The sequence below is a fragment of the Dermacentor variabilis genome, chromosome 1, assembly GCF_050947875.1.
Source record: "Dermacentor variabilis isolate Ectoservices chromosome 1, ASM5094787v1, whole genome shotgun sequence".
Classification (NCBI taxonomy): domain Eukaryota; kingdom Metazoa; phylum Arthropoda; class Arachnida; order Ixodida; family Ixodidae; genus Dermacentor; species Dermacentor variabilis.
Window position 1 is genome coordinate 11,957,479 of NC_134568.1, and position 24,491 is coordinate 11,981,969.

Genomic DNA, 24,491 nt, shown 5'->3' on the forward strand with positions numbered 1-24,491 from the left:
TCATCATCAAGGGGGGGGGGGGGGGGCAGGGCGGAGGGATATGCTACAAACAGCGCGGTAATATCATACACGAAAAGATGCAATTGAAGGTGGGGAAGAAATCGATAATAAATGAATAAAGCAGTGTACAATAACACAGGCAGCCTTGCATAAAAAGGTAGAAGTAAAAAGAATAAAAAATAATAACACATCACGCAAAGTAGATGGTCGGGATGAATAAGTGAAATATTGACTGTTATTATTATTATTATTATTATTATTATTATTATTATTATTATTATTATTATTATTATTATTATTATTATTATTATTATTATTATTATTAAATCCTAGAAAGTGTGCAGAAAAATTCGCATCTATGTTTAAACATCGATTCTGTCAAAAGCCTTCCATTTCTATAGAGCTAAGACAGACACTCATGTTACTTAGCCTCACCTTTTGCGACCCTGTATCCAGAGTGCAGGCGCCATATAACGCCCATTCAGAGTGCCTGGATATCTCCATGCCTAATTGTAATAATTTACTGAAAGGAGTTGCAGGAGATTTCAATAAATGAAGAAGAACTCTCATATCTGTTATTTGTTCCGTCATTCTGTAATCCTTTCTTCTGTTTCTCCACTTTTGCTTTGTATTTTCTTCGTGTACACATTTTATGCTTAGTTAAAATCTGTATTCGCAAAATTAACTTATTTTTATGTGTGCGCGCGTGTGTATGGGCACGCACTGTTTTTCCTGTGTACTGTTTTGCCGAGTACGCTAGCACCAAGACCCACGGGGTTGTTCCTAGGCACTTTAATAAACACCTTTGATTGATTTATTTATTTTATTTATTAATTTATGTATGCTGCAGCCCAATTGGGCTATCGCAGGAGTGGGTTTGTACATTGGATATAGGGGGGGGGGGGTAAACTTTATTGTAGAACGACATATTGGATATAGCATCAAAATATTTCTCTGCACAAATCAACTTAACACCGTAGGAATCATGATTGTTTCAAAACAAAAGATACAACGAGTAATAATAAACACAGCATAAATCAAGTAAATTATACAAAAATTTCTCTAAACGCAGTGACCTAGTTTCCCTTGGTAGTAAGTTCCATTTGTCAATTGTACGAGGAAAGAAGCCATACTTGAATAGGTTTGTACGTGGTTGAAATGGTGCAAGGTTAAGTTTGTGGCTATTCCTGGTAGGTTTCAATTTATCAGGAGACAGATAGTTGCTCTTTAATGAGTAGCGTGGAGTGTTAATGAGATTATGCAACAATTTAGGGCATTCACGATCCCGCCGCTAGGACAGAAGTTGTAGACTTAGTGCAACATGGTGAGATGAGGGTGAGAAGTTCTAGTCAAGAGGATTGCTTTTTTTTTTAACTGATTCGAGGGCGTTATAATGCCAGGTACTTTATGAGGGTTCCAGATGGTGCGTCCAAATTTGATAATGGTTCGAATGAGCGATTTATATGTTAGCAATTTTGTTTCACGAGGAGCTTTTCGCAATGTGCGATTTATATGGGCTATTTTCTTTAGTGCTTTACTGCATGTGTATTCAATATGCCTTGACAACGACATGTTAGGTGTGGAGATGAAGGCAAGGTACTTGTATTCAGGCACCCGTTCAAGGAGAGGGTCAATAATAATAATAATAATGGGGTTTTGCGTGCCAAAACCACTTTCTGATTATGAGGCACGCCGTAGTGGAGGACTCCGGAAATTTAGACCACCTGGGGTTCTTTAACGTGCACTGGAATCTAAGCACACGGGTGTTTTCGCATTTCGCCCCCATCGAAATGCGGCCGCCGTGGCCGGGATTCGATCCCGCGACCTCGTGCTCAGCAGCCTAACACCGGGGAGAGTCATTAAACGAATAAATAAACAAACAAATAGAAGTGCGCTTACTAAAAGATAAAGTGACTGTGTTTGCAAAGTTTATATTCATTCGCCATTTGTCGCATGAACTGCGAAATTGTCTAAAAGAATCGTTAAGTGAATGGTGAACAAGATTCGTGTTAATTACGTTATACAGAGCACAGCCATCAGCACAAAGGCGGATTTATGAATTAATTAATTAACGATATATATATATTTGTTTATTTATGTATGAACAAATATATACAGGACTACGGGTTGCCGCCAGCGGAGGCAAGCACGTGAAACGTCGCCGAGGAGAGAGGGAGCAGCCGCCCATCACCGATCGGACTCAGTACACGTCACGTGACGTTGACGTGAGCAAAATCCCGCCTCCGGTTTTAGCAGGCCTATTTAAGCGGCCCCGCAATGTATTTTTATTATTATTCTCTTCCTTTATATCTTTCACCAACCATTGAATAAGCAGTGCAAGTTTCGCACTATAAATCGTCTCGCCCCTGCCTGGTCGCCATGGTCACCGGACGCCTGCAGCCTGCCGACACGGCAGGCTAAACACGGCTACACGACACGGCAACTCACTAAACTAAGAACGACAGAAAGCTGAGCTAGTTGGTAAGGATTCATAATGCAGAAAAAGGTAAGGCGTGCAGACACGGACACAAGAGAAGTGGACAACACGAACGTCGAATATCAACTGAAGGAGCACTGAGGCGAAAAAACAAGGAAGACACAAAACTCATCTGCGCATGCTCTGGAATGGTAGCGCCGCGTGTCAATCGCCAACAATTATCACGTACAATCCGTGCTCCCCCCCCCCCCGACACTGCAGCGCTCCTGCCGGCAAAGGGATGAAGCCCGAACAGAGTTGTAGTCAGCTCGTTCTGCAGACAGACGGCGCCGTTCATACATCCGTCTGTTCTACCGTAATCTAGCCGATCCAGCTGTGTTGAAAGCCTTACGAGTGCTTCCACTTCCGCAAGTTCTTTTGGTCGTCTGCGGTGTTCGCGTAAACGTCGAATCTCAAAGATGAGGTATGTAATCCTTTGCAATCTTTCGGTGCATTAATATACAGTGCTCTGAGTTGTGTAACGATCGATAGTTAGATGCATAACAGTACAGCACATGATTGTATTTTAGTAACTACGGTCGTTTTATTATTGTGTGTTTGTAAAGCTCATACCTATGAGTAGTGCCCGCGCATTCCTTGTATGAACACGAGCCTGCAATCGCGCCCCGCCCGCACTTTATTAAATAGTCGCTGTGACACTCATTGACGTAATATATTGTTCATTCTACAGCTCCAAAGTGACCCGTGACATGCTGTACGACTGCGTCAACGCGGTCTTGCGAGAGTCGGTGCGGAACCGCCGCAAATTCGTCGAGTCGGTGGAGCTGCAGATCTCGCTCAAGAACTACGATCCACAGAAGGACAAGCGTTTCTCTGGAACCGTCAAGTAAGCCTCGGCGCGAGCACGCCGTCTTTGTCCGCCCCAAGCATCGCGCAAAGCTGACCTGAAACGGGCAGCGTTTGGCCGCGTCGTACAGTGCCGTGCACTGCTGTGTAGTCCGTGTGAGTGGCCCGTTTCACGTGCACTGTACGAGGCCACGCCTGGCAGCGGCTGCTCGCTCTGAGGATGTCCGCCCAGAAAAGCATGCGAAGCCTAGTAGACGTGCAGAACGGCATTTCGTGAGTGGCGAGGTTGATAAGCGCCTTCGTTTAACCGAACATGCGCTCGGCTTCGTCGCGCTCGTGGTCTCGCTGCGCCGCGATGCCATTGAATGGCGCGCATGGGCTGATAACGAGCGAACGATCCTTTTGCGGCAAGTGGTGTGCGCTCACTGTTCGATATACCGTTCCTCTACCCCTGTCTGTCAAGGAGCCATGCCTAAAGTGGGCATACGGTAAAGGTGTCGGGTATTCATCGCACGGGGAAAGGTTTCCAGCAGAAATCGCTGACAAGGACAGGAGGGATGATGACACACGCTGGCTCCAGCGTGAGTCGTCGTTCCTTCTGTCCTTTGCCAGGGCTTTCTGTTGGAAACTATTCTTGCTATGTGAAACCTACGGGTTCAGACAACCACTGTTCTGAGGTATTTAGTTATTCTAGCTCCTACATGCGTTATATATAGTCGCCTTATTGGCTCATGACATTATGTTGAATCGGTAAAGACAAATGCTGTTTTTTTTTAAATATCAAGTGACGTGACGAATCGCAAAGGCGCGTACCAACATCATCGGTGAATAAAGGGACACTAAAGGCAAATATTAAGTCAAGCTAAAGTGATAGGTTAATGTTGAGAATCTCTAAGGTATCAATATTATCGCGAACAGAGCCTTAATAATCGAGAATTCGAGCGAAATGCCGGACATGATTAGACTCCCCCGGGCATTCAAGTACTTGCGCGATGACGAATGCACTCCTCAGTTAAATTGTCACTAGTACTCAACCACTCGTTGCACCAAACATCTTTGCATTGTATTATAAGATGAAATGAAATGCTACTCATCCAGTTCTATTTTACTTTTACAAAAACGAACTCATTGAAATAACCCTGACAACGATGTGGTCGGTCGGAAGGTTTCGTTTTCGCTCGACTCCGGGCCGCCCATGCTTTCGCGTTTCAGTAGTTATCGTGTGGTGCTGCGCTGGTTTTTCTGGCTCACGAAACCCGCACAAAGTGCAAGTAGCGAAGAATTCCACTTCCATGTGTTGACGCGCGATGCCCGAACGGTCTACGCCACTTGACCAAAAAGCAGCTGCAGCGGCGAATCTGCCGCTCTGTCTATGCTCGGTACCGCCGTCTGTCGGGCGCCGTCTTACTCACCGACGGCAACAAAGGGTGGCGATGGCGTATGCAGCGTCACCACTCCCCCGGTTCGGTGGCAGGAGATTTGAATTCCAAATAGGTATTCGGTCCCTTCACTTGCAGTTTTCTCGTAAATTAAGGCTTTTTCTTGCTACAAACAAGCGTTGCGAGGTTTCAGGAACGGTATTTAAACAGTCCACGTCGACTTCATATTTGCCTTTAGTGTCCCTTTAATAGCATTGCTCGCATATCTTCTATTAGGCCGCGCATGGTCCTCGGCGCACTGCCTCAGATCCAGCAACCGTCGCATGGCGTGGTCCCGTAGGACGAAGTGGGATGCTCGCGTGCTCTACGCAGTGGACGGCGCGGTACGCTTCTCCAGAGCAAACCATGCCCTTAGACCAAAATTTCATTGTAGCGTGACCAATAAGACGGGGCGGTTTCTCTGCAAACTTTAATGTAAATGTTTCAAAGACTTTGGAGTTGAAGAGATAAATTGGAATTGGCACACCTGACCACCTACAGCGCATGCGCACCTATTCGTGATGGGCTGTGGTAGTGTACTAGAATGGGGAGCGGGTCCAGCGAACACCTTGGCAAGCGCCGAGAGCGATTCGAAAACGCTGAAATTGCGGCGGTGCTACCATCGCCTCTGGCTCTGGCTTTTCGGCAGCGCCCATTGGCTGAGGGGAGCTCACGGGCTGAGGAGCTGTCGTCTGTTTGACGCACCGTCGTTGTTGCGTCATTTGCATCGTTTTCATCGGTCTTCCTCCATTTTATTGGGTGGTGAATATAATCACTGTTCAGGCGCCACCGAGTATTAAAGCAAGATGCAGCAGAATGAAATTCCTGTCAAAGCTCCATGCAGCTGCGGTAGGGTTTCCTACGTGACAAGTGCGCCGCCGGATCGCAGGGCCGCTTATTCAGGTGAAATCGACGGTGGCGCGACCAACTTTTCAACAAAAGCCTCAGCGGGGAGCCCGCGCTGGAGTCACTCCCCCTATGTAGTACTCTAGCCAGGGAACGCTGTGCTATAGAACCACGGCTATGTCAGCTGGTATACCCCCCAGGTAAACTGGAATTGCTTCACAAGCACCAATTTATACCCTGGTGGAAGGTAGGCCATGCTTCTAAGAAAAAAAAGTTAGTGACGTTTCACTTCTTGTACGCGGGTTACGCGCAAGCGTATGGACGCTAGGAACATGCACAGCGAGCACCACGGCGTCGAGGCACAAACGAAAAGGGCGCGGTCGCTACAACTGATCTCCACGGTGCTATACGCCTGGTTTGCCACAAGGAACGCGCCATCGCTACACATGCAAAGAGCACGAAGGCAAGATTTCTGGTAGAAACGCGGCTTCTTGCGTGGGCCGCTTCTTCTGTTATTGTTTCGCACTTTTTAATATTTCAGTTTGAGAAGATTTAACATAAAAGGCATGCGCTGTCGTTGTTTTGTTTCATGTCATTTATTTGTGGGCTGTCATTCCCGAAGGTCCGAGTAATAACATTGTAAAGAATGTAAGACAAACCATAAGCAACTTTGGTGGTAGAACAACTTTAGTGCCGTATAAAAGGGTTCACGGCCTCGGACTAACACTGCTGATTCGAAGGGCTGACCAGTTACGCTCGTGCGTTAAACTAAATAAAATCAAGCGCGCTGTCATGGCAACGGTTCTGTTGGTGCGCGAGTGGGAGACGCCATCCCGCTAGTCTTCTATGAGTTCTCGTCAGACACAAGAGAAGACGAGCGCGGGTTGTTTGCTTTTGCAGTCTGTTTTGTTCCGACAGCTTCGTTCTTCTTGAGATGACAATTTTTTTGTGTCTGGTTGTTCACGTACTATGTGCCAGCAGTGCCAACCGTACTTCTTAAAAGTTTACCCTATGGTGCTTTATTTCGCATTTTTATTAGCAAATTTTGCAGAGCATGAGATGCAAGACACAAAATGATATTACAGAGCTGAGTATCTCGTATCTACAGCTCAAGCTACATTCTATATGCGCATCAGTACATAACAAGGCTTCGCACAATTTTTCTGAATAGCAAAAAGTCATTTTCTTTCTATTTGCATGTGACAATCCTACGAAAGCAAATTGTTGGTAGCAAATTATTTTTGATAACTTGTGCAAAACATCAGTAAGCAAGACCGGTTGAAAGGCTGAAGACAGCACATTGCGCATACCCAGACACAGGCGAGACAGATTCAGGGTAGGTGGAGCTCGCGCTGGGGGCTGCCGGCTGGAAAAAAAAAAATAGGTAATAAGTTACATACTTACACACAACACAATTTCTGGAGCAAATTTCAGCACGTTTATTGTGGTATATTTGCGCTAAAAATATAACCCAAAAATCTAACAAGCCAAGTTCTAACTTTAACTGCTCCTATATTGAAGTAACAGGTTTGGTAATGCTTTCTCAACGGCTGCATGAAAATACTGGCCAGTTTCTGACAGCGAAATTATCGTGATCCATTAATTTCTTAATTCAGGTTGTAATTAAGGCACTGACGGATGAGTTCGTTCAACCTTTTATTTACGCCCCAGATCTTGTTCTGCCGAATGCCTGTTACGGGAACACTAGCTTCCAAAACTTGTAAGCCACTGGTCAGCTGCCTACGAGCATGCCCTGCTCTAGAAGAAATCGTTTCACAAGGGAACAAATCTTTGCGGGAACGCGCCGGGGCGCGCGGCTCGCTAAGCGCCGACGTAAGCACTTTCGTACGGAACGCGCGTCAGCGCGAATTGTCGTGAAGTCGCTCGTTCTTGGCAAAACCTGCTCGATTGCTTAGTTCTCAGTTAACCGCGAACATTAAACATCGCAGATGAATATCTGATAAAGAACAGATGAGCAGGCTGCTTTTCTTTGCGACACGGAAAGTTTCGCTCAGTAACGTAAAATGCGCCCTGCGGTGCTTAAAACAGCGCTTGCGGGGCTTTTTTGCGCCTGCACATTGCTCCTCCGATTGGTTTCCGCACCTCGCGAAGCTGCAGGCGGCTTGCAATATGTAACCAACAACAGGCAAGCACAGCGTTCTCTAACTCAGCCATCTCGTCCGTGCCGCACGCATTCAATTATCTTCAGCAAAGGTTAATAAAACGAAGTATTTGTTTTTTCAGGAAAACAAACAGCAGTCGACGAGATAAAACGAAGCGCAATTTCCGTCAGTGGTTTAGCTATCACTGCACTCGACTCAGGAGCTGATGCCGATAGGTAGCTTCAGTGCCTTTACACACGCACAAATCTACCGCGTACGGAAGACAAACCTTCCTGTCGTCTTACAGCCGTTTCAATAAGGTGAGCGGCTATTCGCTACAGAACTACTGCCTGAAAATCGTGCTTGACTTTCATTTTCATAGAAGCGGAAAAAAGAAGCCCTGCTGTTCGTCCCTGTGTTGGCCCAAGATATAGAGCCGCGCAGAACGCCCTGCGGCCTTTCTTCCGTTTTCCTTGATTTGCTGGAAGCACTGGCTCGTACAGAAACAATGTTGCAACGCACAGTTGGCGTCAAACACGTGTGCTATCGGCGTCAAATGAAACGCGAACAGCGGAGACCCCAACTGAAGGTGTACACAGTGCACGCCGTCCAGTCATGACCATTGACAGGCGTGCACTTCCGGTTTGGCCGCACTTCGCGATGGTGTTCCCGCTATACTGCAATATTTTTGGCTCTTCTGTTACTTGAAAGCGAGAAAACATGACGGCGCACTAATGATTACTGTGCAGACTGTACCACCAGCACCGCTGTTCGTGTTTCATTTGACGCACATAATGCTTGCAGTTTCGCCGCACTGAGCCATAATACTCGCCATATACTGAGATGCTTTAGCTTCTGCTTTCTTTGATGTTTTTTTTTATTTCTAGCTTCTAGGGCCAGGACACAAACGAAAAGGGGGAGCACCATCGCGCAGTGCGGTCAAACTGGATGTGCGTGGCTGTAATGAGTGGACGGCGCGCACTGTAAACCTTCAGTTATGCTCTCCGCTGTTCGCGTTTCATTTGACGCCGATAGGACGCGTGCAGTATGTGCCAGGAGCAGGCGAACTGAATGACAGCCGAAACTATAACCACGGCTTTGGCGTTGCGCTGCTAAGCCCGAGGGAGCGAGATCAAATCCCGACCGCGGAGGTTGCATTTCGATGGGGTGAGATGCAAAAAGGCCCGTGCATTGGGTGTGCGTTAAAGAACATCAGGCGGCCATAATTAATACGGAGTCCCCGTGGAGTCCCCCACTACGGCGTGGCTCATAATTGTAGTTTTGGCACGTAAAATACCATAATTTAACTTGTAGCGAAACCGAGATAGTGCCGCCCGTTAGCGCAACGAATGAAGCGACCAAATACAAAAAGTACGCCAAAAAAGTAAAATGTGAGCAGTCACTTTTTTGTCTACATATAATTCTGTAGTTTTACTTTAATCATTCGTAGGGTTCATTGTTAGAGCTAAGTATATATGCAAAAAGTATTTCATTTTCCGTTGCCTAACAGAAACATAGCGATACCGATCAGCCAAATGCGTCCCAGTCCTAGGACCGCTATTGTTTTTAATTTATATTAATGATATCACATAGGCTAAAAAAGATGTCGAAATGCGTTTGTTTGCTGATTGTCTTCTATTCCGTTCTATTGATTCTGTAAATGACCAAATAATACTGGACCACTCTGTCGATGAAATCACTACCTGGTGTGACTGCTGGGACATGAAATTAAACCCTGATAAAACTGTATTTATGCGTATCACTAATAAGAAACAACCATTTATTTACCAATACAGTATCCAAGAAACCCCTATTTTACTAACAGACAGTTATAAAAATCTTGGCGTCACTAGCCAACTCACTTGGTCCTCCCACATTGAAAAAATTTGTTCTTCCGCACGCAGGAAATTAGGCTTGCTGAGGCACAACTTAAAAGCGCTCCCCCTAACACAAAACTCCTCGCATATAATACAATAATGCGGTCTAGCTTGGAATATGCATCTAAGGTTTGGGATCTGCGCACTAATCTAGCAAAATCTAGCAAAAGATGTATTCTAGACCTAACAGACATCCTTGCTCCGTTATATTCACGTCCCACAATGCGAAACCATTCACACAACTTCACCCCTATCTTTGGCCGTACTAACAATTTTAAATACTCTTATTTTTTCTCACACGATAACAGGTTGTAACAACCTGCCGCATCAAATTTTTTTCCGGAAGCATACTAAAATTCATTGATAATTATTGTGAACTGTGATTTTGATCTTGTACTTTACTATTTTACATACCTTACTATATTGCATACCTGTTTGTTATTTTGCCAAGCCTGTATTATGTATTTGGTTGTGCGCATTTTTTCTGTAACACCCCCACTCCTGCTTGGGCCATTCCTTGGCCTGCAGTCATTTCTAAATAAAAATACCGAAACTAGCCTAGCTGTTTACACAGTGGTAGAACGCTCCGATTTATGAATTCATTGCCAATGCGTACTCGTTGAACGTAGCGGGAAATTTCGCTGGTTGCGATTCCCGAAACGCGAAAGGCTTGTAACGCAACAGGTAGCTCAGTTTTCTGTTAAGGGAAGCCAGGTTGACTTGAATTCAGTCTTAAAACTGCGAAGCTATTGCGCTGCGCCGGCACGAATAATGGCCACCTGGTGGCTCCTAGAAGCCGGCCGTTGTATATGTGACTGTTGCGCTTACAACATACATCAGTTTCTTCGGAGAAGTCGCAGTAGACGGGCGTCCTAAGGCCATATTTTGTAACGATCCATTTTTCGTTCTTTTGAACCCTCGTACGATGTCGCCAATAACGACGTCCAAGTCTGTGACGAAGGGTGCGGAAAATGAAATGGATATAAGGTATGGCTCCCGCACTACTCGCTAGCGCTACGTCCGGAGTGGACTAGTAAGCAAGAATTTGACGTTTTCTGCGTCTTTTGCTTCGTTCAAAGTGTTGTGGCTGTCGCTTTTATGTGATTAAGAAATCTTTTCGGAGTGCTGTGCTGCGACTTAGCTTCAAAATATGCTTCGGTCGTTATAAACTAAAGGGCTGCTGGAGTTGTGTATATGGCTGCTGCGGTGGCTCCAGGATTGGGCAATGAATTACACTGATTGCACGTGCATTTCTGTGCAGTGTGACATTTTCGTTGTGATTGATTTTGGCAATTGCGATGCTAAAGGTGTTCCTTTTACCTCACAGGCTGAGGTACATCCCTAGGCCGAAGTTCCGTGTGTGCATTTTGGGTGATCAACAACACTGCGATCAGGCCAGAGTCAACAATCTCGACTGTATGGACGTTGAGCAACTGAAGAAGCTCAACAAAAACAAGAAGCAAGTGAAGAAACTTGGTGCGTGCTTGCTTGTGCTTTCCGGGGCGCTTGGTACGCTAGCATTAATTTATCTGTGACCTTATGTGTTGAAATTTGACACATGATGTGGTGCTCTTTAAAGTCAAATGTGAACACTGTTGATAGCATGCACTAAGCAAATATGTGGGATGGCTAGTTCAGCTGCTACCAGAGTGATTTGATGAAAACTGCATTTGTCACCTGAAGTTAGCGCAAACCCACAAAATGCACACCCCACCACACAAACGTTGGGTGTTGCGACGCTGTCAAGCGTAGACTCCGGTGACCAGCTCGATCTGGTCAGGAACACGGGCCGGGCGCCCAGGACTATTGGGGTCCTGGACTGAGTGCTTCGCCCACGCCCGGGGCCCTTGAAGGACCTTGCTGTTTTTTCTTTAATTCAATAATCTCTCTCTCTCTCTCTCTCTCTCTCTCTCTCTCTCTCTCTCTCTCTCTCTCTCTGTCTCTCTCGTGATTGACACAATGTAGCCTGAACTGGTAGCTGGAACTGGAAGCCAGCAGCTAACATATGCCTGGGCTAGGTACACTATTTGAAAGTTAACTCGTGTTCAGCGGTAGCATGAAAAAAAAATCAAGCTGTTGTGTTTACCTTTGGTTTAAAAGCTGTTTGCTCTTTTTCTGTGGGCATCACCTAAGCCTTCCTATTGGGCTGCCTTTAGGTCGGGTCCTCCTTACTGATTTCTTTCCATTCTCACCACTTCAGCCAAGAAGTACCATGCGTTCATGGCCTCTGAATCGCTGATCAAGCAGATTCCGCGTCTGCTGGGTCCTGGTCTGAACAAGGCGGGCAAGTTCCCCACGCTGCTTACCCACAATGAATCCATGATGGCCAAGCTTGACGATGTGAAAGCCACAATCAGGTTCCAGATGAAGAAGGTATGCCGTGTAGTCCTTGTTCCGATTTGACAGGATTAGCTTTTTAAGCTGAGTTTCTATCATAAAATTTGTTTGCCTTGCAGCATACAGGAAAGCGCGAAGAAACAATTGTTTTTATTTCGTATAATATTCAGGAAGGTGATGGTAGGGCATATTGTACAAAACTCTGGATATTGACAGATTATATCGATTATATACGTGGTTATACTCTAGTAGACAGATTATATCGGATTTCAAGCAGTCACTCTGGATAACTGCTGTTAGTTGTGGTAGCCCGGTTCGCTGCCTATATTTTTGTTGGTGTAACATACTTGATGCATTGTTCTGTAACATATGGCTAGGCCTTTTTATTGTGTTATAGCAGTCTATGACAGCAGTTTTAGTGAGCTTTGATAGGGAGCATCCTGGTGTAAATGAGTGTGAAATATGTCGCTCAAATATTTATTCAGTGTGGAAAAGTGAAGATGCGAAAGGGGGGGGGGGGGAAGAGATTAGATGAAAGGCAGCATTCATTTTCTTGGTTGCTTGCAGTGGACCAAGAAACCAGTGAACCAAATGTATTTTCCAGTACGGTGAGGTGGTTATCAGGAATTAATGTGTACATAGGACGACGCGCCTGAATAGGGCTCTTGTTGCGGTTGTAATAGTGGCACCTCGTTTCTGCAGGTTTGTGAGCAGTGCTGCTTCCTCATAGCCGGTGTAGTTCGGTGACCAGTTCTGTAATGCAAAGTGTGCCTTGCTCTGCCAGTCGTATTGTCAGTGCGCAAGTTTGTGCTACCGAATGAGCTGCCTTGACATTCCCACAGTTCATTCAGCATAATTCGAATGTTGTGCAAACAGTAGAACGCCAAGGATTAAAGTCTGCATTCCTTGATTCATATTGTGGCTAGTAGGAGTGTGCGAATAGCAATTTTGAGACTGAATACGAATTTAACAGTGTCAGAATGGAATCGAATATTGAATTACAATCGAACGCCTCTACAGCGACATGACAACGAAGGCTTATGTCCCGGCCGAATTCCTACCTTTTAAACGTATCTTGAGCGCCTCTTCAGCGAAGCTTCTACAACAAATTTACCTGTACAACGAAGGAATTTTGGGATCTGCGACGACAATTTGTTGATTTACAGCGAACGCCGCCTATTTGTGTCGCCACTGCCTTCCGCAGACGTCACCGAGGTGTGCTCTGCTCTAGCGTTTACGGCAAAGCCAGCGATGCGCTCGACGAACGTGTAGATGTCAAAAATATAGTTCGTTCGATGACAAAAGTCGAATTTCGCGGCCACACCGTAAACGGCAGCACGATCGAACTACAGCCGCACCTCCTCTGTCCAGAGGCGAGCTTTAAGCCTATTTGCCGTATTCTCTTTTATGCAACGCGCAAATACTTGGACACTTTAGTTTTGCTCACTGACGTGTAACGTAAACTAAGCGGCGTTTGCTCTGGGTCGTGAGTGGCAGCGCCGACTATAGTTGCGCCGGCGACGCTGCTCCGATGTCGAAATGCGGCAAAACAGACAGCAGAAACGGTGTGAGCTACGAAGCCAACGATTCGCCTCATCGATCCAATTCCGCATCGAGGAATGCTTCTGCACCGGATCGTTGCCAAAACTTGCGCAGTGCACTTCGACCCAGCTTTATGCCGCCTCAATACGGGACGTGGCTCATTACGTTTTTCGCTATGTCCAGAGTTTACCAAGTTGTTGTAACACCTGAAAATAAAACATTAATTTCTACATACCGGCAATAATAAAAAAATAAATTAATAATTAAAATAAAAGTAAGCGATGCAACCAGAAGTTCGATAAAGATACTACTCCAGAGGCTTTTATAGCGTTTGCCTCTGCAGCCAGAAGGTGCTCGTAACAGAAAAATCGGCCCCATTGGCTCTATGGATATGTCACTCCCCTAGTATAGACCTGATGCACTGCTCCAGGAATCGATCCATTGCTACAATGCATGTTCTAACGCATCAGTGGTTGCGACGACTGACGAATACGTCGTAGTTGATGATGACATGTGTAACCTTAACTGACGACAGACGATGTCATTAAAGGCATCTAGGGCGGAAAGGACGCGAATGTCACCGTAGGCAACAGTGATGATCCTATAAACGAATCAATTCTGACGGCAAGGCAGGCGATATCAGAGTTCGACTATCTCAGCTTTACTTTGGGTGGCTCCTGCATTTCATCGCGGAGCATATTCTGAAACTCGGTGCAATAACCTTGGCTACATTCGCACATACTGTCAGACGAAGTGGGCAAAAAAATGGCGACTTAATTCACCAAGTATCTATGAATTCGCGTTAAATGTTTGATTGAACGTGCCTAATTAGTCTACTCTATTCAGAGTGGCACGTTTCGCAATCTTTACAACGAAGTCACCCGTATAACGAAGGATTTTGGAGGTCCCGAGCACTTCGTTATAAACCCGTTTGACTATTGTTTGTATAGTTTGTGAATAATGTACATCCTTCTCACCATTAACACGAAACAATTTAAATACTTGGTACTCACAATAAAAAATTTGTCATTACACTCCATATTATAAAGCAGGTTTTATTAAAAGGATGAAGGGATCATTTAGAGCAACTAAACAGATTGTTCGCAAGCTCGGGGTTCTTAGGAGAATACGCGGTCATGTATTAGCATTTTAGAAAGGTAATCTTGAGGACCAATTAATATCTGAGTATTCCGTCTCGACCAGACATGCATGTCGTCTGCGGGCGACGACATAGTAAAAAAAAAAACTTTCTGTAGATTGTCGCGGCAGATAGTGCCACTTTCGTATAAAATATGGTGCAATGAAACGTATTCTGATTTAATCCGCTGAGGACACGGGGTCTGCATGTATAAATAGTACCAAATACCGACTGCCGTATGCTATGTAACATTTTATTGCGGGTGACTGTGTTTAGACGAAAAATTGTGGCTGACTGAACGACGTAGTGTGCTCTAGTACGGTATGTCTACTGTGGATGAGATGAAAACATATCACATTTTCTACTTCAATTTCAAGTTTGATCGTGTATAGTCGACGACGCAAAGTATTCGAAAAGTATTGGACAGATATTCATATGTTCAAATTATGATTCCCTGGTCAGGAATGGCAGCAGATGAAGTCAGATAACAAGGCTGTCAAGGAAAATGGGACGAAGAGGATGATAGAAGAGAGACCTAATATGGCGATTAAGTTATTTTAAATGCTCAAAGGCTCCCAGCTTTCGGGGATTTCTACATTTTGGCGCTGTCGGCTACGGACTTGGACATATGGGTGACGTTCTACGGGACACAGCGAGAAGGCGAGCCAGGCTACAAGCCGGATGGGGAGGACTTGTCTTGTGCTCAAGACAAGACAAGATGGCCACTCCGGTTCTGCTCGACGTCATCGCTAAAGGGGTTGCAAAAATCAACGTGGAACTGCGTGAACTCGTCCTCTGGCCAAGTCGCGGTCTTCCTGCTAACTGCAACGCAACCGTAAGCGTGCCTTACTCTTAAAAAGCTCTTAAAAACCGCTACTTTAATACAAGCACCAATATTCCTCTACCCGTTGCTTATACCGGAAAAGAAAACAGGGAATTAGACAGCGAAATTATGGAATCTGAAGTACGCGCTGTCCTAAACAACCTCAACACTACAGCGGCGGCTGGCGAGGACCGCATCACTAATAAAATGCTACGGAACCTAGACGATCAGTCGGTTACCGAAATCTCCAATCTTTTCAACACCCACTGGAAAGAGGGAACTATACCCACCAGCTGGAAACATGCAAACGTAATTTTCATACCCAAACCAGGCAAGAAGCTGGAGCTAGAGAATCTCCGCCCTATCTCCTTAACCTCTTGTCTGGGGAAGGTTATGGAACACGTAATTTTTAACAGGCTAAACGAGTCTATTGAAAGCAATGGGCTGCTGCCCCATACGTTAATAGGCTTCAGATCAAATCTGTCAACTCAAGACATTATGTGGCAAATTCAGCAAGATATCCTACACCCGTGCCCTATAAAAGCCACCCGTACAATTCTAGGGCTGGACGTGAGTAAAGCGTTTGACAATGTGTCACATGCTTCAATACTCGCAAATCTAGCCCAAATTAATGTCGGGAAGCACACTTATAGCTATATTACAAGCTTTTTCAAGGATCGCATTGCAGAAATACATTTTGGGGACATTAAAAGCGGACAATTTCGATTAGGTACAAGGGGCACCCCTCAGGGTGCGGTCCTCTCCCCTTCCTTTTTAATGTGACTATGCGAAACCTGCCTCCATTACTGGAAAGGATCCCACATATCAAACACTCAATTTATGCCGATGGTATCACCATCTGGACCAATAGCGGTTCCGATGGAGAAATCACGGAAGCATTACAAGCGGCCGCGGATACCGTACAAAATTTTGTGCGACGGAATGGTCTAGCGTGCTCGCCGAAAAAATCGGAACTTCTCGTCATCCGACATAAATCAACCAATCACGCCACCGAAAGGGACGCCACCGAAAGGGACGCCACCTCACCTATACGAGTCAGTATGGAAGACTGCCCAGTTCCGCCCGTACTGACTATAAGAGTTCTGGGCATGCTAATTCAACATAACACATAATTCTGAGGCGATTGCCCGATTACAGACGACAGCCCGCCAAATATGTGGCCTAATCAGACGAGTAGCCACACGGCACCGCGGTATGAAGGAGGCTGATATCTGCCATATGACGCAGGCTTTCCTCATCAGTCGAATTGTGTATTCCTTCCCTTACTATCACCTACGCATTTAACAGCGTCATTCGCACAGCTTATAAAGCTGCCCTTGGTCTCCCGAGGTACGCGAACACCGAACGATTACTTGAGCTAGGTATATACAATACCCTAGACGAACTCGTGGAGGCCCATAAAACAGCCCAACGTGAACGACTCTCCAGCACCGCAACTGGCAGGGTCATTCTAAGTAAACTGGGCTGAATCCCGTTATGAATTCAGCAGGAAGAACAACATTACTCGGTGCGGTCAAACGCCGTTTGGTTATAAAACCGTTACCCAAGAACATGCTCCCTGAGAGACACAAGAGGCGGTCTGCCAGAGCCAAGGCCCTTCAAGAAAGGTACAAAAGCAACCAGCACACCGCGTATGTCGATGCAGCAAAGCAAAATCACCAAACTTAGGTAGTGAGCGTCGTGACAGGAGAGGGAAGTATCCTCAACGCCGCGACCATAAAAACAGTGTCCACCGTGGAAGCGGAAGAGACTGCCATTGCTTTGGCCATCATAAATCCCTCCGTGCAAACTATCATAAGCGACTGAAAAAGGGCAATAGTCAACTTTTCGAGAGGCAGCATAGGCGTCTGTGCAGCGCGAGTCCTACGGGACTTTACAAATGAAAATACTGTAGAACTCGTATGGGTTCCTGCCAATTCGGGGAATCAAGGGAATGAGGAGGCGCACTGGGTAGCCCGAGGTCTAATCAACCGGGAAGTGTGCCCCTCAGACTCGGATCCCATGGATGAGGCACCGACGACATACCACGAGATAACAAACTACTACAAGCAAAAAAAGGCGAATCTACCCGCCTCCAAACGCAAGCCTCAAGCGAGCGCAAGCCTCAATCCTGCGTCGAATCCAAACTAAGTCGTTCCCCAGCCCACATTGGCTGGCCATAATTACCAACGGGCAATGGAAGCCAATATGTCAAAATTGCACAAATCAAACAATGGCTACCCAACATCACATTCTTTGGGGGTGCGAGGGTTTACCCCCTCCCAGGTCGCTCCTGCCAGCTCCCTCACAACAGAGGTGGGAGGAGCTGTTCAGAACGCCGGATGAAAAACGACAGAAAGCCCTCGTTGCCTGGGCCGAAAGGCTCGCTCCTCGTGAGGGGCCATCCTAGGACTCGGGCCTGCCAGATAACTGAGCAGAATCTCAATAAAGTTGTTACCACCACCATACGTCAAGCTCGCCGCCATATCAATAGAACGTATTCGAAAGAGCAGCTATAAGAGCTTTCTGCCGCTGAACTACGGAAGCGTTTAATTACCAGTGGAACCTGAGCCGTTAGACGGTGTTTCGTCTAGCGCCACTACATAGATCGACTATGAGTACGCTTGCGAACGCAATAACTGGTGCATCGACACTGATCGCGTGTTACGCATGTGGAAGTACCTTGGCAGAAATGTTAAAAAATGGTTGACCTTCGCATCTCGGAACACAAGAAGCAGCCGTGGAAAGCATGGAGTGAGAAGTCTGTGTGCATTTAGAGGAAATCCACTTGACTTGCGTGACATGGTGATCGCTTATAACCAGAAAGTTGGTCTTTTGAATTTCTTTAATAACGCTGGTTGTTGCAAATAGCGGTTACCATGCTTCCCGAGTCATCAGTGGTGCAACTTGTGATGCTCGGAATGAGAAGCGATCGAATGTTGGCAGCAAGTCCAAATCAGGTCACTTTCAACTGTAGATGACCTTCTTAAGATATGTCGCCATCTCATACCTACCACCTGCTGTCGAAACCGCATTCCCGACAATAGGGCAGCGGACAGACAAATCGGTTCAGAAAAGGGCGAAGTAACCCAGTGTATATGCATACTTGTGAGACCATAACTTCACAAAGGAGATTGACTGAATATGAGGAACCACTTACGAACTTACATTGCATTGACGATGACGCAATCAAACAAAATCAGAGTAAATTTCTCGTTAAGACATTCTTTTTTGTCCTAATGCTTGCAAATGACTGGAAAATGACAGCGCTCCTAGACACTGATGCATCAGCCTCATAGTGGAAAAAGTGTAGACGAGGCGAACATTACCACTGGAAAGTCAATTGGAGTGTATAGTTACGATGGAGCCTCGGAGAAGTTGAAACGATGGACAGATGTAAAGGTCCAGTTTAGAGACCACGAGATCACGACAAAATGTTTGGTACTGTCTAGGGTTGAGTTTTTCTCATATGGAAGGCCAGACATGAAGCTTTTAAAGATTAATATATTGGGGAATGACGTGATCACTACAGATGAACAAAGCAGAAAGGCCACAGCCACCGAAAAGGCAAGGACTGTGTCATGTTCTAAAGATGTTCTAACTTTCCAGAATTAACATGTGTAGGCATATATCCGCTACCTTCGACGGTTATAGAAGTTCCATTAGAGTTGCGAGGTGTCCGTTGTGAGGAAAAAGCCGTATAGTCTAAGTGAAGAGAAAGTTCTGGCTTAAACAAGAGCTTCAAGGAGTCCTCAATTCTGGTATTAGTAGACCATCAACTTAACCATTTGCTTCACCAATAACCATCGTACCCAAAAAAGACTGATCACGCCGCTTATGCACGGACTACCAATTAATGAACAAGCAAACTGAACTCTTCCTTTTTCCAATACCACGCATAGACGAAATCATTGAGACGAGTGGCTGGGAATGTTTCTCAAGAATAGACTCATGTAAAGGATACTGGCAGGTACTATTTAAAGAGGAAACAAAGTTCACAGCACTTGCCACACAGTTTGTCGTATACGATTACAACAGGCTACCATTCGGGTGGAAAAATTCTGGAGCATCGTTCCAAGAAATGATAATCTGGTTCTAAAAGTCTGTATAGGAAAGTTCTACAATGTCTACGTTGATTATATAATCGTGTACTCGAGAGCAAGGGATGACACGTAATCCACTTATCGGAAGTGCTTGAAGAACACCCCCCCCCAGTCAAGTAAGACTGAAAATTAATATCAAGTTAGTTGTTTTCCAGAAGGTTGTTTTTCCCAGCAACGTTTTTGATGGAAGAACGAAGAGCACCAATGAGGAAAGCGTGCAACGCATCTCGCATCTCGCAACTCGTCAAACCATACGACTTGCACTCTCTCCGAGTATCCTTAGGACTCGCAGGACACTTTCGAGCGTTCATTAAAGACTACGCTATAAAGACAAGTTGCCTGACAGTTTTAACGCAAGAAAAAGTTTCGAAGAATGCGAACATTGCTATGCTGAACTCGTTAGGGCCATTTCATCAGACTCCGTACTCACATTGACTGACTTTGCCTTTCGAATTGTACACTGACGCTTAACGTTATGGAACTGGTGTTGTCCTTTATGGACGAGACATGCAGAAGCCCAGCGGAAGGCAACAAGTGATTGGCTACTACTCCTACACGCTTTCAAAAGCGCAGGTGAACTTCGCAACTACAGAAGAGGCCCTCGCAGTAGTTATGGCACCGAGATATATTGAGATACTTGGAAGGGCGCACTTTCAAGCTGTACACTGGCAATCAAGCCTTGATACACGTTCCACTAGCTCCGACTAAAGGAAGGGTGACCTGATGGATCAGCGAGATCCAGCCATTCACCTTCGAAGTGCTACATCGCCCTGGGGTAATTAAATCATCGGTATGCTGATGCGCTGTCAGGACATCATGTATTCCAAGCAGTGAGTGCCGAAAGCGAAACTTGGCCAAGCGATGGGAGGGAACACAAGACTTAGAAGTGAATAATGGCTTGTGTACGTACCTGAGACACGTTCCAACAATACTGCGTCTGTATCATAGTCCTGAGCCGGGAGGGCACGACGGTTTCTGGAGGACCTACTAAAAACTGACAGATTTATTTGGAATAACATGAAAACCGTGTGGCTAAGTACATCAAGACTTGCCATGAGTGCCATTAGTGTAAGGTTTTGTTCAAACTTGAATTGCTCTAAGCATGTAGATTTAACTTGCTCCAAGGCACTCGGGAAACTCGGGTTCTTAAAACGTACGTTAAAAGATGCAACCAAAAACTGCAAGCTGATGGCGTACAAATCTTTAGTAAGACCTGTACTTGAATATGCACCGGTGGTCTGGTCGCCACACTTCGCCAAAGACATCATTAAACTTGAAAATGTGCAGAAAAAAGCAATAACATTTATATATAAGCGTTATGACCGTCACTTCTCTCCCACAGTTCACGCCCGCACGTTATCACTTGACACACTTCAACACAGACGCACATGTGATCGCATTATCCTACTTCACAAGATTATCAACAAGCATATTTATGTTGACGCCCCCTTTTCTTTCGCCAGTTCTTCAGCACTTGTCATTCGCCGTACCAACCCGCTTAACATCGTGCCAATTATGCCGTTTTTAGACAGCTTAAAATTTTCATTTTTTCCTTTCACAGTCGAATTATGGAACGATTTAGATGCCACGTTGCGTGAGGTGTCTGTTGATGATGAATTTGTACGTGTATTGCCTAATCATGTAATTTCTTTATGATACTGTACTGTTTTCTCTGTAAATCTTTGCACTCACATTTGTAATCATGAACTTTCCTAATATTGTTTATGTATCATCTTCTGTACCACTCCTGCAATGTCCCAATTCATGAGATAGCAGTATTTCTAAATAAAAAAAAATATGCTAGGCGAAATTCAGACCTCGTAGAAACCTTATTGTCATGCCAACCTGCTCAGACACCCCATTCGAAGTAGTTCACCTTGATTTCGCCGAACTTGAAGAAAAGGGAGGGGGGGGGGGGAGTACAAAAGACCCAAGAATTTCTAGTAGGAATAGATAAATGCACCCGATTTGTGGCTACTAAGCCCGGCAAGGAAGCAAGTCTGCGTCATTTCGCTTCTTGAAAGGGATATATTTAGGAAAGTAATTCGTGGTCGCCGACAAAGGTCCCGCTTTTTGTAGCGACAACCTTCGTGCTTGGGCCAGGCAACGCGGCGTCCAACTAAGTTTTCTCACCCCGTACCATCCAGAAGCCAATTCTTTCAGTCATACGTGATCTGAAGACATTCCTGTCTCTTCACTGACTTCAAAGGCAGCTGGTAGCACTCGTCCTGTCTTATAGTCTTCATCTGTGCCCCTTCGCGCTACAAACGAAGAATGTTACCGTACCAGCTCGCCCAACTGTCCATCCTTTTGGAAGTGTTCGTGAGAATCGGCTGTTTTGCATCACAATCGTTCCTACACTGCTGGATTAGGAAGCAGTCCTAATTTCTCCGCTTCTGGAACATTTGTGTGGCTTGCAGCCGATAAGAAATTAGATTATAGACAAGGTTACACTCCGGGAAAAGTCGCTGTCTGCAGAGTAACGACGGAGATACCGCCATACTATGAAAAGGAACTTTGATGAACGGCATCGGGGCTGAGATGCCGGATATAACTCCTGGAGACATGGTTTTGGTGAAAAGGGACCTTGATTCAAGGACTCCATTCTCCGGCCCGTGACATGTTACCAAAACAACCAGGCAACACGGGATCCTGGAAACTGTTTATTACGAAGAACCAAGAGGGAAGACAGAAGCTTCCACCCGAAATGTTATTCCGTATGATCCACGGAGGGATGAGGACAGCAGACGGGAAGGCTATGATTCCCTGGTCAGGAACGGAAGCAGATAAAGATGAAGGTGGATAACAAGGCTTGTCGAGGAAGGAGATCGAACATAGCGGTTAAGTGAATAAATGCTCGAAGGCTCCCATTTGTGTAGAAGTTTCGGAAACTTTCACACAAATGTTGCCTATTCGATTCGAGGACCGAATCGAATAAAATATTTCGCGAGGGTGGAAGAACAGTCATGTTGGTAATTTTGTATTTTTGGTTATCAGCACGACGACCGACGTTGGAAGTGAGCAAAGGGACCGGAATAGTACTGGGGAGTGCGCTCTTTCCTGTCTCTCACTTCCTACGCCGGTCGTCGCGCAGCTAACCAATGACAATATTTGCTTCACTATTCGAAATTTGCGAATATTCGCACACCCCTGTATAAAGTTAATGCCCATGAAGCTTAGTTTTGCATTATTATAAGCTTTTGAAAGATACAACCGTTCTGAATGTTTGTGAGGCAGTAATAAGTGGTTCAATTAGCTACATTTCTTTCCAACGGGTTTTGTGATTAACCGATCACAATGGTTTCAGCATTAAACTTAATAGGACATTTCATTATAGAGATGCTTGTGTTCTGGAAATGCATGTTATGAATTTACCACTAGGCATCAATGGTTTCATTGTTTACGCCTTGTGCAGCTCTGATGCCCATTATTCCCTTCAGTGTCCCGTGTTATGATATTCTCACCGTCAACCATTTTTTCCGTGCTAGGTACTGTGCCTTGCAGTTGCCGTCGGGCATGTCCGGATGAGTGCGGACGAGCTGGTGCTGAACCTCACCCTGGCCATCAACTACCTAGTATCTCTTTTGAAGAAGAACTGGCAGAACATTCGTTCCCTGCACATAAAGTCCACCATGGGGCCGCCCCAGAGACTCTACTGAGCCCTGTTTTGGTGTACAGCGTTAGGTGGCTCATTAAATGCGCAGCACCTTGCGTGAATTGTTTTTCGGCTGCTTTGCAAGCTCTATAAAGTGGATGCCGAGATCTTGTCGCAAATGTCAAGTTTATTTCCACACAATTACAGTTAGGCGGTCGTCGGTCCTCAGGGAGTCTATTCTCGGCACACATACGGTGCCTGCATGGCCGCCACTATCCGCCATGTTGGCTGTTATTGGTAGTGGAGAGGTCACGTGTTTTAACATTTGTGCCGGGAAGCGGAAGTTTCACAAAATGCAATTTTGCGTTTTCATCATGATGACGAAACGTGACCAATTTTATCCACCAATACTTCCTTCTGGTACTTGGCAGCTATATATTGCGACGTTAGCGCTTCAAAAAAGAAAGTGATCGGTAGCGTGCAGAATCCCGAGCAATGCATCTGCAATTTCACGTTTATGTGTGGTGGTCCGAGATAGCCGCCATATCAGCTTGCTAATTGGCTGAAAGAATATCCCGTGAGGAGCTTCAAAGGAAGGTCTGTTTCGTAAACGTCAATTTGACGTTGCATGACGGTGCTCTGGGCCGTTATTGCAGAGACTTTCTGCTATAGCTTGTCGTGCAACAAGCCGCGCAAGTTATCCTGAGTGGTCATACGCAGTGGCGGCCGAGAGGCATGCGTATCGCCGCATTTTCCCAGTCGTTTGGGGCCGTGAAAATGTCTTGTTCATTCGAAATGCCTTGTTCATAACGCATGCTCATAGCACTTGCATCGCTCTCGGCTGGTGTTGGCATTTGTCTTGGGCCACCATTTTGTATTGCGATAGCAACTATATGGACACTCTAGGCGCATTTTTGTCGTCGCCGTGGACTTGTGTATAAAGTCCAAGGGCGATAAGATCGCCACCGCACGCCGTATGCTGTATGTGTGAGTGAAAGCGTGCGAAGGTGAGCTAGCAATCGCAACTTAATCTCTCGCACGGAAGCGAGGAAAGCGGGGAGGAAGGGCGCCGCCTTCCGTCGCACGCAAAGCTCCGGGGGTGCGCATTCTACTCCGTGCGACAGTGCGCGCTTGCTCGGGCCGCTGTATCTTGAAAGCCATCTGCGAGAGGGACACTGTTTTCGCGGCTTAGTTCACGTTCGATGCGAGTGGCAGCACGGCCAATTCGCTCGCTGCTGCTGCCGTGATTCTTCCTCACTCCAGCGTTTTGACAGCGAGTTTCCGCGGTCATCGAGCGAGATGTGTTCATGTTTGCTTGTGCACGCGCGACACAATACTTATTAATTTAGGTAGGTTAGGTGGTTTAGAAGTTTATATGGCCCCTAAAACTACTATCCTTACTTTGTATAGCTAGCAGTCCACTATTT

At 45.8% G+C, this 24,491-nt stretch overlaps 1 protein-coding gene across 1 annotated transcript; it reads left to right on the plus strand.

Moving 5' to 3' along the window:
• The first annotated feature begins 2,715 nt into the window (after positions 1-2,715).
• LOC142575418 (large ribosomal subunit protein uL1-like) lies at positions 2,716-23,231 on the plus strand. The gene is made up of 5 exons (XM_075684780.1): positions 2,716-2,900; positions 3,168-3,323; positions 10,854-11,002; positions 11,727-11,899; positions 22,958-23,231. Exons 1-5 carry the CDS (start codon positions 2,896-2,898, stop codon positions 23,126-23,128), a joined length of 654 nt encoding a protein of 217 aa, XP_075540895.1. The 5' UTR covers positions 2,716-2,895; the 3' UTR covers positions 23,129-23,231.
• Positions 23,232-24,491: the final 1,260 nt, after the last annotated feature.